This window comes from Larus michahellis, chromosome 18 (genome assembly GCF_964199755.1).
Source record: "Larus michahellis chromosome 18, bLarMic1.1, whole genome shotgun sequence".
Classification (NCBI taxonomy): domain Eukaryota; kingdom Metazoa; phylum Chordata; class Aves; order Charadriiformes; family Laridae; genus Larus; species Larus michahellis.
Genome location: NC_133913.1, coordinates 3,632,775 through 3,646,244, shown reverse-complemented (window position 1 = coordinate 3,646,244; position 13,470 = coordinate 3,632,775). Strand labels below are relative to the sequence as shown.

At 48.6% G+C, this 13,470-nt stretch overlaps 1 protein-coding gene across 6 annotated transcripts in view; it reads left to right on the top strand.

Annotated features, from left to right (window-relative positions):
* The window catches only part of KANSL1 (KAT8 regulatory NSL complex subunit 1), a 105,571-nt gene that overhangs the window by 17,652 nt on the left and 74,449 nt on the right, over positions 1 to 13,470 (top strand). For 5 of the 6 annotated variants that reach the window (XM_074561817.1, XM_074561819.1, XM_074561821.1 and 2 more), the window contains one exon: positions 2,142 to 3,528. In XM_074561817.1, coding sequence (XP_074417918.1) covers positions 2,225 to 3,528 — 1,304 coding nt within the window. In that variant the 5' untranslated portion in view covers positions 2,142 to 2,224. Of the gene's footprint in view, positions 1 to 161; positions 181 to 2,141; positions 3,529 to 13,470 lie in introns of those variants that run through there. The other variant, XM_074561818.1, reaches the window with a different exon arrangement.

Sequence of the window (13,470 nt, the reverse complement as noted above, 5' to 3'; positions counted from 1 at the left end):
ACCCGAGTGCAGGTTTATCTGCTTTTTTTCGCAGCTTGGCTATTTCCTGAGCGGCTCTCGGTACCTCGCGGTGCTGGGGTGGGGGTTGCGGTGAGGAGCACTGACCCGGGGGCTGCCTTCGGAAGGCACAGCGGCGCGTTCCTGCAGAACTGAGAGCGCCCGTGGAACACTCATCCCAGCGTATGTGTCTCCGGTGAAGGTCCTGGTGGGAGGCTGGAGTGGGGGAAGTCCTTTATTCTGACAGTCTTCCTCCCTCCTCTCCCAAGGGCGTCTTAGCTACAAGTGGAAAGTTCCCTGCAAGTTCCTTTTTTTTTTTTTTTTTTAAATTTTTTTTTTCTTCTCCTCCTGAATAGTCATGCTCAGTCTTTATTTATGGACCAAAGTGGTGACTAAAAGCCGTTTTCCATGAGGGTGCAGTAAATTTTTAGGCCTGCAGTATGCTTTGTTTCAGTCAGGACAAGGTGTAGTTGATTATGAAATACGCTGAGCTCTGTCAATGGGGGGCTTCTGAAGTCTGAACCCACCTCTAGCATCTCTGTATTTCTGTTACAATAGCTTCAGTTTATTTTTTTTATCTGTTCCTCTCTGAGTGTATCCTTTCTTCCCCGCCTTCTTGCTCCGTGTCACCTAACTGGCTTGGGCCAGAGGGTTATCAAGGCTGTAGATGGTCTGAATCGTAGACGCGGTGAGGGGCCTGCCAGCTGGCCAAGACACCAAACACGGCGAACAATTGAGCTTGCCCTGTGGGCCCTCCCTCCACTGGGGCGGTGTGGGTTTGTTTCTCTGACTTTTCGCAAAAATCCAGTCTTCGGTACTTGGTGTTTTTCAGCCCCGCTGTCTGCCTGTGGTCCCTGCGATGGGGAAGCACCTGGTGCGACGCCGGGGGAGCAACTCGTGGCGCAGCTGAACGAGGCTGGAAACAAAACCGGCTGTTAAGTTTTGCTCGTTCAACATAGTCAAACTTGAGATAGTTCTCACTTTTCCTGTAAAGTGGTATATTAATTTGGCCGTTGGGGTGTCTTAATGAACAGCTACAACAAGCTTATGCAAATTTATGTGAAATGAGAGGATTGGCACATCAGGCAAGAGATCAGGGCAGCTTCTTATTATTAAATTGACATTGAAATAGCTTATGAAGGTGCTAGATAAATTTTGCAGCAAAAGGAAAATAAAGAAACTGTTGCACTGCTAGCACAGCCTGTGCTGTGGGTTAGGTGCATGCCGTTAAAAAAAAGGAATTAAAAAACACTGATGCTTTGAGTGTTAAAGGAAGGAGGGAAGTGACCAGAAATGTTAAAGGTGATGGAGGGGGAAAGGTTGCGATATACATGAATGAAAGGTCTGTGGTTATTTCTCTTGATTTGTTGGATCTCGTTGAGTTAAGCCGGTGGCCGGGTGGTACAGTGAGAGCGTAGAACTGCTCTGTCATGGTGTGCGGGTGGGTTAATCTTTATCTGTGCTCTCGAAAGAGAAATGGGAATTGTGAACACTGGAAATCACCTGGCTCATTCGGAAATGTACTTCTGGGAAAGTAGGTTTCATATACGCCAGGGAAACGACTTTCTTCAAACCCCAGGCTTTCAGGGAAGCGGTTGGGGTTGCTGGTGGGTGTGGGGTGGAGGGGTTTCTCCAGCCTCCGGGAGGTTAGGCGTATGGAGATTTGTTCCCCTCAAGCCCTGTCTCTGTTATGTTTCATAGTTCTAATTTGTTATTTTTAACGCACCTGAGCTGGTGGTAGAAGCGGTGAAAGCTGTTTTATAGACGTAGCTCAGGGATTTTAAAGATGAAGTTGGTGAGCTGCTGGCTTTGAGGAATGGGTGTAACCAGGGCCAGACCTGGTGAAGGCCTGGAAGGATGCGGGTGTGCTGGGACAGAAAGGCCAGGATAGTTGTTCCAGGCAGGCAGTAGCTACGGGAGATCCTGAGGACCGGCTTGCGTCTTGTTACTTGTGTTTTTACCAGCCTGGTGCCCGGGTGGCTCTGCCGGGCGTGAGGCTGGTGGTCGCAGAGGGAGGATGCTGTGCGGGACGTGAAGCTTGTGTGGTGTTATCAAGCGTCGATAAGTCTCACCGCTGTTGTCTGTCCTGTTTTATTTTCTATAAATGTGATGCCTAACTTTGTGTTTTCCCTTCCCTTCCGCAGGCTGCCCTCGGGAGAGGCAGTGGGAGGCAGCGGAGCTGGCCTCGGCACCGGGAGAGGCTGGACTTCCCGTCTCTCTGTGCTGAATGGCTGCGATGGCGCCCGCTCTCACTGACGCAGCAGCTGAAGCTCACCACATCCGATTCAAGCTGGCTCCCCCGTCCTCCACCTTGTCGCCTGGCAGTGCCGAGAGCAACGGCAACGCCAACAACATCCTCCTGGCCGCCAACGGCACCAAAAGGAAAGCCATTGCTCCGGAGGATCCCAGTTTAGATTTCCGAAACAACCCTACGAAGGAAGAGCTGGGCAAGCTGCAGCCGCTAGTGGCCTCTTATCTCTGCTCGGATGTAACATCTGTTCCTTCAAAAGAGCCTCTGAAGCTGCAAGGAGTCTTCAACAAGCAGACAGTCCTTAAATCTCACTCTCTCTTATCTCAGTCCTTCTTGAAAACAAGCGATCTGTTGGGGAGGCAACCGGTGTTGGAATTCACTTTGGAGAATCTAAAAACAATGAGTACTAATAGCCAGCCACCTCTCCCGCAAGCGCCTGTAAATGGCTTGGCCAAGAAATTGGCCAAAAGTACCAATTCAGACCATGAAAACTCTAGTTCTCTGAATGGTGGGAAGTGTGCTCCTCCTCCTGCTGCCCTCCAGGGTGTTGACTATAACGCAGGAGGTTCTGAATTGGGGGACTTGAAGACCGGGTTGACCAATTGCACTCTTCCACACAGAAGCCTTGATGCAGAGCACACAACTCCATTTAGCAATAATAGCACTGCAAACAAATCTTCCCTTAATTCCACGGAGCAGCAGCGGGTGCTGGAGGGTGGCGGTGGAGAGACTAGGTTGCCCGGTGTTGCCAGTCACTCTGACTTTGGGAGCAGTAAGTTGGAGGAGCAGAAACCTTCTCTGTTGGCCGGTCACCACAGTGCTCTCGACTCGGAGATGAGGACGAGGGCATTGCTGCGACGGCAGGCAGACATTGAGAACCGTGCCCGCAGGCTGCAGAAACGCTTGCAGGTGGTGCAGGCAAAGCAGGTGGAGAGGCACATCCAGCAGCAGTTGGGTGGCTTCTTGGAGAAAACTCTGAGCAAGCTTCCAACTTTGGACCCCCTGAGGCATCGGAGCCAGCTGATGTTGACCAGGAAAGCAGAAGCAGCCCTGAGGAAAGCTGCGAGTGAGACAGTTACTTCAGAAGGCTTAAGCAGCTTCTTGAAGAGCGATTCAATATCGGAAGAACTGGAGAGATTCACGGCCAGTGGTATGGCCAACTTGAGATCCAGCGAACAGGCGTTTGACTCGGATGTGACTGACAGCAGCTCGGGAGGAGAGTCTGACGTTGAAGAAGAGGAACTGACCAAAGCAGACCCAGAACAACCCCACGTACCACTGTAAGTACCAGTCACGCTTTGCTTACCGCTGGCGGGGGGGGGCGAGGTGAAAGGTGGCAGATGAAAAATCGGGATTTTTTAGGAACACTCTTCTCTCTTGATGGGCTTAGACCAAAGAAGTAATTGTTAAAACCAGTGCGGTGTGATTTGCAGCACGCTTCCTAGTTCAGGCAGCACGTGCAGCATTGAAGGTAAAATTCTTCGTGCATTCGGTAGTCGTTGGTGGTTTTGTGGAGCAGCAAGACCTGGAAATACTGGCTGGCGGGAGCGGTGCAAGCATGCCACCAATCCAAACCCGAAACACTATAAACGGTTCTCTCCATGATGGGTTGGACCTGTCCCCTGAAGTGAAATGTTTGTCTTTTTACAACGGGGATCTTTGTTGTAAACCAGTTATGTAAAGTAAGGCCAGTCTGAATCTTTGTAGCTGACAACATATTTCTGACTGGGGAATTATTTTTTTGGTTTTTTGTTAAATGAGCTGCCTGGAAAAAAGAAAAACTCTGAAAGGATTTGGTCCAAGTACCAGTGGAAGTGTGAAGCGAGCGTGTTCGCTCGAATGCCTGGGAAATTATTGCTGGGAATTCTCTTCTTGTCTGTGAGTTGAATTAAATGATGACAACAGCCTCATAATTATGTTGTTAACTCGATGCTGTTTGCATAAGTGTTAGGTGTCAGTTTGTGTGTGGAGGAGGAAGATCCTCATCAAGGGAAAAGGTCTTGAGACAGGTCAAGGAAGAAGGGAAACTTTCCTTCCAAAGACAAGAGTTTTCCCTAGGAGCGCATATCGCAGTATTTTGCACAAAGCTCTTAAAAGGCCATATTCTGTGTGTAGCCTGTGTAAAATCTCGCTTGCATCAGTAGATGATCTCTTCCACCCTGATGGACCTATTGAACTTAAACCTCAGTCTGTGAAGTATAGCTACGGTCGACAAAAACCTCCCCGCAGCAGCCACAGGGGTCCTGTTCGGAACGGGGACGGCTTTCCCATCGAAATAGTCACCAGGACTCTTGCATACCTGCGCTATTCCGGGTTTGTTCAGATCCCTGGGGAGAAATAACTGTTGTCCGAAGTGTGGTGTTAGTGGCCGGTCCAGTACAGCGGGACACAAATTTGACTGAATTAGGTGGGTAGATGTGAACGGTGCGTGTACTTGGTAACTTCAGCGTCCTCCAAAACCACGCTCATATGGATGAGTGCCGATAAACAGATGTTACAGCTCTTGAATATTAAATTCCAGCTGAATGTCACATCGTGTTTTGGGATGTTAGCATAGGATGAATTTGTGTATGTGAAGTCTTAAACGTGGCATGAGTTCGGCTTTCTCCCAGTGCAAAACTAGTAGCTGAGCATGTGATCCCTGCTGGCTGGACATAAAGGCGTTCTTGCGCTCTTAGAAAAGAGAGTTTAATAACTTTATTCCTGTTTTATGATGTCCACAAACTTGCTGTTGGGATTAGTCGTGAAATTGCGTTTATAAGTATTGTAATTGTTATTGGAGGAGACATTTGATTAAAATTCTGTCCAAAGTAATATTAAACTTCCCATATTGTGGGTTTCATAGATTCACGTGTTGTCTAGCAAAGTGAAATTTCTTTGCCACTCATCTTAATCCCAAGAGGAAGTGCGGTATTCGGAGACGTGATGCGTGAAATTCTTTGCTGACTTTTCTGCCCTTTGTGTTAGTCATGCCTTTACGTTCCCCAACCTCCTGAGCGCTCTTTAAAAAAAGCCAAATATTTTAAAGCTAATAAAAAGAAGGCTCCTTCTATTGGCCGTAGGTTCAGAAGCTGGTGTGTACGCGTACTGGCATCTAGGCCAGGCCCACCAAACCTCCTTTAAAGTTTTTTGCCCGTGGGTATTTAGTAATTAGTCTGCCCGGCATTGACTGTCCTGTTGGCATGAGTGCTTTGACATTGGGTCTCGCCAGCTCTGGCATCGCTGGCGCTGAGGCTGAACGCGCGTTCCTGCTTGTTAGCAAAACTCCCGAAGTCAACCTTAAAAGCTGGTACAAGCCTCTGAGTGCGCCTAAATATCATTCTTTTCAAAGTGGTGCTGAGGCAGGAAGGGGAAGAGCTGACTTTTCCACTGGGAAGCCGCCTTGGGCCAGCTCATTGTACAGAACCATTGTTTTACGATGGGTTTGTGCGTGAGCACAGAAAAGCGAAGGCTTTTTTGCAGGGTTATTCTGCAGCTTGCGGAATTTTACTTATTAGGGGGAAGATTTTTACCCTGATTATTTTCATTTCAGTAACGAGACAGAATATCTTAATGAGTGTAAAAATTTCTGTGTCATCCCTTGGCTGTGTTTTGCTCCTGGGTGCTCCTGCCTTTTCCCAAGCAACTGCTCATTTTTTTTTTTCTAGATCTTTAGTGAGAGTTATGCTCTGAACGCTGCGCCTTGTAGCCTGCTTGCAGTAAGTGGCCATGTCGCTGACTGCCTCTGGGATTCAAGTAGAAGCATGCAAAAGAAACAAAGACGTGTTTACATCATGCTTAGATAAGAGTTGACCTTTGAGTTTTTCTGGCATGGTGACATTCCAGAATCGGTATCTGGTCAAGGACGGACTTCGAAGCATTTGTACTGTTCTGGCCCGCCTGATCTCGGCTGTAGAGCAGCGTCTCCCTGAGGAATTGCATCTTTCCAGTAGAGTTAGGGATCTGTCAGAACTTGGTGAGTCCTTCTAAAGCAGTGATAGACCTGCTGCCCAGGAAGGTGCTGTGGTTCAGGTGCGTAACCAGGCCATCGTGTAACGCATAAACAAAGCAGGGAGGTATTCGTTACACCTTTGTTGGGAAGCCCTGCCAGCTAGGGCTTGGTTTAACGAGGCGCTCTTGATTCTCCTGCCGCTGATGGGGAAAGAAAGTGTGTACAGGCAGGGTTGGTTCATCTGCGTTCTTACGTTTGTGTGGATCGGGGACCACCAGGGTGCGTTTCGTTCGCTCTCAGATTGATAAGACACAATTCTTTGCCTCACAGCTAAGATCCTCTTCTGTGGCGCAGAGTTAGGGTGAGGAGAAGCTCTGCCTCTGCTCGGTGGTGGCGAAGGCAGGTTGGAGCCTCCCTGGTGGAGAATGGGACTGAACTTCTTCAGGTGTGACGGTAGGCAGCAGCCATCTGCAAAAGCCCTGCTGCTTCAGAAGGACCTGGATGCTGCTGTTGGCATGGTTGGATCAGGAGCTGCTGGTGGTGGAAGGTTGCTTGGAGCAGGACACGTGAATCCCTCCTGGTGCTGGGGGGCTTTGGCTTGGGTGGCCGGGCGATGGTTTAGCAAGTCATCAAAGTCCTGGTGTTTCCCTGGCCCTGTGTTAATCCACAGAAATACTTCATGCAGCTCCTGCATCTTCACAGTTGTTGCTTTTCTCAGGCTGGTCGGTTTCTTTGCTTGTCTTCCATTTCCCTGTAGACTGGTTTTGTCAGAATTGACCAATTATTTTTGGCTGATTAGTTACCTCTGTCGAGCAGCAGCATAGGCATTAGCTGGTGCGCGGTGTGTGATTCAGTCTCTGCGATCCCCAGCTTCAGTCCGTGTACTATGGAAAAAATTTCTGAAAAGGTAGCGAAAACAAATATTTAATTGGAACTTATCTTTTAGTTCAGGTTTCTTATCTGGAAAGTCACTTTTCACGGCAGTTACATCAAGCTGCTGGGAATGAACTGGAGTTCGTAGTGACTAACTTCTCACAGCAGCTTTTACGAGGGTCGGAGAATACCGACGGCGTGTTCGGCTGTGGTTGTTACAGTGCCTATGGCCACGATGCCTAAGCACACTTTAATTATCCCCATTTACTGGTGGGAAATCCGAGCACCTTGTGCACTTTGGTGTTGCAGTGAATCATTTCGCAGCCTTGGAACCTGTGCGGTGACTCCTCCCTGGGCCGCGTCACATCGCGCTGCCCGGATTTCAGAATTGCTGGACTTGGAGCAGTAATGGAGATTTCTCACTAAAACCTGCTTTTCTCGGCGCTCCTTTCCAAGTCCTGTGTTGGAGAGGGATGTTGGAGAGATGGCTCTTGCATCAGTGGTTGGTCGAGGGGTGGTTGCGGTTGGTGCATCAGTTGGCTGAGAAATAGGATTTAGAAATTCTGATTTTTCCTCCCTTGATTATATTTTTTCAAGGGAGAGCATGATAAGGAAGCCTATATCTCGAAAGCTACTAAAACAGCATTTCTCAAGCCTGTGTCTTCGTGGAACTGTAATTCAGGTGGCAGATCCCACGCTGTGGGGACTAAGGAAGCTTTTCCAACTGGTCACAAACGGGTTTCACTAACTCTGGATTTATACAGAGCAATCTTTAAAAGTTTGTCTCTACTCTTTGTGACTCTTTCAGTTACCTGCTTGGCTTTTTTTGGTGTTTTTCTTGGTTTTGATTTCTAGCTGTGATTGTAGCTACCGACACCAGCTCGGTGCCTGACCTTCTAGTTCTCAGCTATTTAGGAAAACGTATGGATGTCGTACCTGAATTGCTGGTAGTCCACGTGCTGCTCAGCAGCAGTATGTTGGTTGAGAGATGTCTCTCAAGCGTCTTTCATTTGGTAAGAGAGAAAGAGAGCAAATCCTCAGCGTGTTCTTGCTTTGCATTTGAAAGCGGAAGAGCGGAGAGCAGTTCATTGTTCAAAAATGCTTAATCAGGTATCCGGAGTAAGTAGGACACTCCGCCAGTCCCTCTTGCTTTTAAGCAAAGAGGGCAAACGAGAACACTGCTTGAGAAAAGATCTTACGAAAAACGAGTCAGTTATTTCTCCCAGAAATGTTGGTCGTTGTGCGCCTTTTATAGATAAAATGGGTGTCTAATAAATCGTGTCTGATTTATTGGAGTCTGGACCCTGGCGCACAGGGGTGTGGAAGGGAGGTGAAGTGTTTCGGTGTCCGTGCTCCCGTGTCCGTCCCCAGAACTCGGTTAAGGCAGTGCTGTTGGCTTTCATCCTAGAGGGAGTTCGATGCGTTGGGTTAAATTTATCTTTCGAGGATGAAGTCACAGTTGTTTCGGCGGTGGGGGGGGGAGCAGAAGGGAACCAGCCCTCGGTGTTGGGGGGAATAACGGCAGAGTTGGGTGCTGCGGCGCAGGAAAGCGTTTGAATTTGGTGTAGGGAAGGTTGAATGCAGGCAAAGCATCTTTCTGCGCCTTTCTCGCAGATGTCTTTAGTGATGGTGCAGGGTTTTGGGTTGTCCTGTTCGGACTCAGCTCTTCTCTGCCTCTTTCTTGGGCTGCTGGGCTGGTGTATGAAAGGTAATTGGGAGGGCTGGACGCGGTTTGGTGTCCGGCACTACCAATAAACTCCACTTTGTCTGTATGTAGCCCTTAGACAGCGGGGCAGCGAGCAAGAACAGGCTCTAGGTCAGTGGTTTTTAGGACTTGTGGGTGACACTTTGGATAGGGTTGCATAAATACGTACTTGACTGTTCATTGGAAAAAGCCTGTCACAGCATCCGAAGCAGCAGAAAAAAAAAACCAAACATTTGTGAAGTTTGTGAATGTGAACTGGCATTAAAGCCCTGGTGTGGTAACTCATCTGCTTCCCTACGGTCGCGTGTGAAATTGAAGTTAGTGTTTGAGCAAGGGAAAGGGGCCCTGTTTAGAGCTGATCTCTAATATTGAAGTCTAATATACTGATGTGGGGGATGGGAAAAAGACTTTTGTATTACATTACACCAGCACCTGTAAGCAGCTACGGTTTAGAGCTGTGTTTTTATTCGTGCTAATACTGACACAAGATGAAAAGTGACTGTGTGGCTGAGATTAAAACTGGAGCAATGGCAAACATGGCATTCCTTAAGGAGATTGTAAAGGTGCGCTTCACAGATGTGCTTTTCGTCCTGAAAGATTTCGGGTTTCATTGTTCACCCCATAACGTGGGCTATTTTGCCCCCCCTCCTTTGTTCTCTCCTTCAGCAGATAGCTTCTGGTCGCGCTAGCTCGGCAGCAGCAGACTTCCAGCTGGGGGAAAATGTTTTCCTTGCTAACCTGGCATTACCCCAACAGATTTTTCCACGGAGCATGTTTTGGGCACACCCTGGATATGGTGCGTTTTGCAAGTGTCTTGTTTCAAAGGCTCGGGGAGCTGGATGGCTTTGCTGGGCCATCCTCGGATAAAACGCTTCAGGTGGAAGAGAACTTAAAAAATGACTCAGGTTTTACTTGCTGGATTTCAGAATGAAAGGAAGGACTTAAAAATACAAATAGGTGAAGGCCTGGGTATTGACTAGTAATTCATCTGGGAAGAGGAAAGAGAAACTGGAATTGCAGTTGAGTCTGTTGCAGTTGTCCGTCGTGCCTGTGGAGCCAAATCGGAGCTGGGGATGGTTGGATTCTCCACTGCCCTGGAGTTGTCTCCAGCATCCTCTGGTTGTTCTCTGCTTTTGGAAGACATGATCATGGAATCATAGAATGGTTCGGGTTGGAAGGGACCTTAAAGATCATCCAGTGCCACCCTCTGCCCTGGGCAGGGACACCTCCCACCAGCCCAGGTTGCTCCAAGCCCTGTCCAACCTGGCCTTGAACCCCTCCAGGGATGGGGCAGCCACAGCTTCTCTGGGCAGCCTGGGCCAGGGGCTCACCACCCTCACAGCCGAGAATTTCTTCCTCACATCTCATCCAAATCTCCCCTCGTTCAGTGTAAAACCCTTCCCCCTCGTCCCATGGCTCCCCTCCCTGATCCAGAGTCCCTCCCCAGCTTTCCTGGAGCCCCTTTAGGGACTGGAAGGGGCTCCAAGGTCTCCCCGGAGCCTTCTCTTCCCCAGGCTGAACCCCCCCAGCTCTCTCAGCCTGTCCCCACAGCAGAGGGGCTCCAGCCCTCCCAGCATCTCCGGGGCCTCCTCTGGCCCCACTCCAGCAGCTCCGTGTCCTTCCTGTGCTGAGGACTTCAAAGCTGGATGCAGGCATATGATGATGTGCTGGTCGTTGATGTTGGTTTCCTTAAGTAACATCCAGCTTTTTTTTTCTTCTCCCCCCTCTGACCTTCTCTGTGATAAGGTTACTGCCTGGAATGCCTGCTCCGGCTCTGACCTCAGCACTGAAGGAGCTATTTATGGGAAGGGTACCTGGCACCGGCGCGCAGAGTCAAGGATTTGGTTCATGGTGCCTGGGATTTCCATCTAGAACACGTTTTTTCATTAAACTGCACCACATCAGCAGTGAGGGGGATGATCCTTTGGTGAAGGAATATTTAAAAGGATCAGGGACTTGTGCTGTTGAGAGCTTAAATTCACCGGTTTGGTTATGAAGATGGGGTGTCTCAAAAATTCTCCTGCAGATTGGTGGTGTTGAAGGTAACTCTCTGGTTGTCTGCCCCTCCCCGAAGCCAGCCTCCAACTTCACATGCCAAAACACACTTACTCCAGCAGTTGGCCGTGGAGGTCATCACGGTAATGTATTTAAAGCTCTTCTGTTAGTTGTAAGCCGTCAGGTTAGTGAAGGTGAACAACTTGGCAGATGGCTGTTTTCTCCCTGGTGCTCATGTGCAACCATGATGTCTTAACGGCAAAACGAGATGTTCCCTGTGATAGTGGTGGCAGAGTTCGGCTGGCACATCTCGTGACGCTTCAGCTCCTGAAACAGATTAATTTGTGCTTGTCTTATGAATGAACATAAGCGTGCTCTTTCCAGAAGTGTTTATTTCTGATACTGAGCCCATTTTAAAGAGTTGTAGCTTCCTTTGTCTGTGAAATACGTGCATCCTTACGATGTAAAATACATAGTTTGAGTTGTCTCTCACTCGTGTAGTGGAACAGCTGGGGGAACGGGAGAAAGGGGTAGCTTTTGACAGAGATCTCGCTGCAGTTTCAGGTGTCTCCTTGCGGCACCGTACAGCACTGGGTTTGTCAGGTAGTTCTGAGTGTCGTTTCACTTCTTAAGAAGTGCCTCCTGACGGGGTGGATTTGTGAAGTGTGACTTCATTTGGCTGCTTGCTTAATAAAATATTCAGTAACTTAAAGCATTGAAAAAAAAATAAAATTATATACCCCCCACTATAATGGTGGCTTTTTTTTTTTTTTTAATTAACATTTGGTCATCAAATTACCAAACGAGGGAAATAAGGAGGATCAGGGTACTCCTTATGCAGCAGCGCTTTAGGCTTCTGTATTTGTGACATTTTAGCAGTTTCCATAGTAACACGTAACGATGTTGTAAGAAATGTTGCAGGGATTTTATTTGTATAAGGGAGGACTTTAAAATATTAATGGAAGGCAGCATGAATCGGAGGGAAGTCTAATCATATTTGGGAGAAAAAAAATTGATGCTACGTAGAAGAAAATGACTTAAGGTATTGTCTGGAGCGAACAGCCGTCTGTAGATTGAACTCGTCTTGGCCAGCAAACAGAAAATAAGAGAACTTGGGAATGTTTGCCACAAAGCCTCTCCTCTCTGATACTATAGGTAAAGGTTTGGAAATATTCTGCTGTCGCTCGGTCGCCAAGTCTAGGTAAAAAATATTTTATCTCAGAAATAACATTTTGTCCCAGCCCGTGTGCAGTTGGAGCTCAGTTCCGTTCCCTCTTTTATGATACTGGTTAAATGTTTGGAGCCGTTACCCCATTTGCATTCATGGGGGTTTCTGTAAACGTAGTTGGGTTAAAAATTGGCTGTCTCCGTGTAGAAGCCTTTGTAGCAGAGTTGCTCATGCAGCTTTACAGGCAGTCTGCATTTAGCGAATTCCCTGGCGGCTCCTACTTAATGACCGATATCGAGCTTTTGCTGTTTCAGGGCTGGTGACGTTACATTGCGTTACCAAATCCGATCCACTCTTGTGTAAGAAGCAAAGGGGTTTTGTGTAGATGCAATTGGCAGAAATCACAAAAAAAAAATTGGTTTCTTGGAGGAAGAGGGTTCAGAGAGGGATGTTTGTGTGTATATATTTAAATTTCGGGTAAGATTGAGTTGTGGGTCAGCAGCCATCCACCTAGCCCCATATTTCCACCCAGTTAGGCGAACGGAGGCAGTGGAGGGCAGAAAAAGGCACTGTGGTTTAGATGGCTTTGCAATTAAATCACTTGGAAGAACCCGGCAAGAAATTCCTACTTTCCAGATTAGCTCAAACGTCATTGCACGAATGCCTCACTTCCGTGTATCTTAGCTGTGGTTTTCTCTTATCAAGTTAGATATTTAATCTTTCCATTATAAAGTTTGGTATTGAGTCTTCTGAGGTTCTGGCCGTGCCCTGGTAGCCCGGGGAGCTGCCGTGAGCCCGTCCTGGCGATGGTTGGTGCCCTCTGGACTGGGCTCGCTGCTGCCCGGGGGTTACAGACAGTTCCTTGCCAGGCTCTTGCACCGCCACTTTCTCATTTTTCTCCCTCCTAATTACAAAGCTTGGGTGTAGCAACAGCCTGTTCTGCCTTGCCCTTGTCTTCTCTCTGCATCTGAGTAATAGTTAACACATTTCTTCTGCCCATTTGGCTTTGGAGAAGACACCCCCTTTTGATGCAGCAGCGCTCGGTCCTGGCTCATTCCTGGGCCTCTGGGTGTTGCGGACGCTGCTGCTCCTTCTCCACGTGCTTGTGATCTGGTGGGATGAGCGGTTTCACTCCTAGGAGCTGTGTGGACATCAGTTCTCACTATGTTATGCCAAATCACAGACTGGCAGGGGCTGGAAGGGCCCTCTGGAGAGCATCTAGTCCAACCCCCTGCCAAAGCAGGCTCACCCCGAGCCGGTTGCACGGGAAAATGCATTCAGGGTTTTGAATATCTCTAGAGACGGAGACTCCCCCACCTTTCTGGGCAGCCTGTGCCAGGGCTCTGCCACCCTCAAAGGAAGGAAGTTTTTCCTCACATTGAGGTGGAATTTCCTGTATTACAGCTGGTGCCTGTTACCCCTTGTCCTGTCCCCGGGCACCACTGAGAAGAGCCTGGCCCCATCCTCTTGCCCCCTGCCCGTTAGCTCTTGCTGAGCGTTGCTGAGCTCCCCTCTCAGCCTGCTCTTCTCCAGGCGGAACAGCCCCAGGG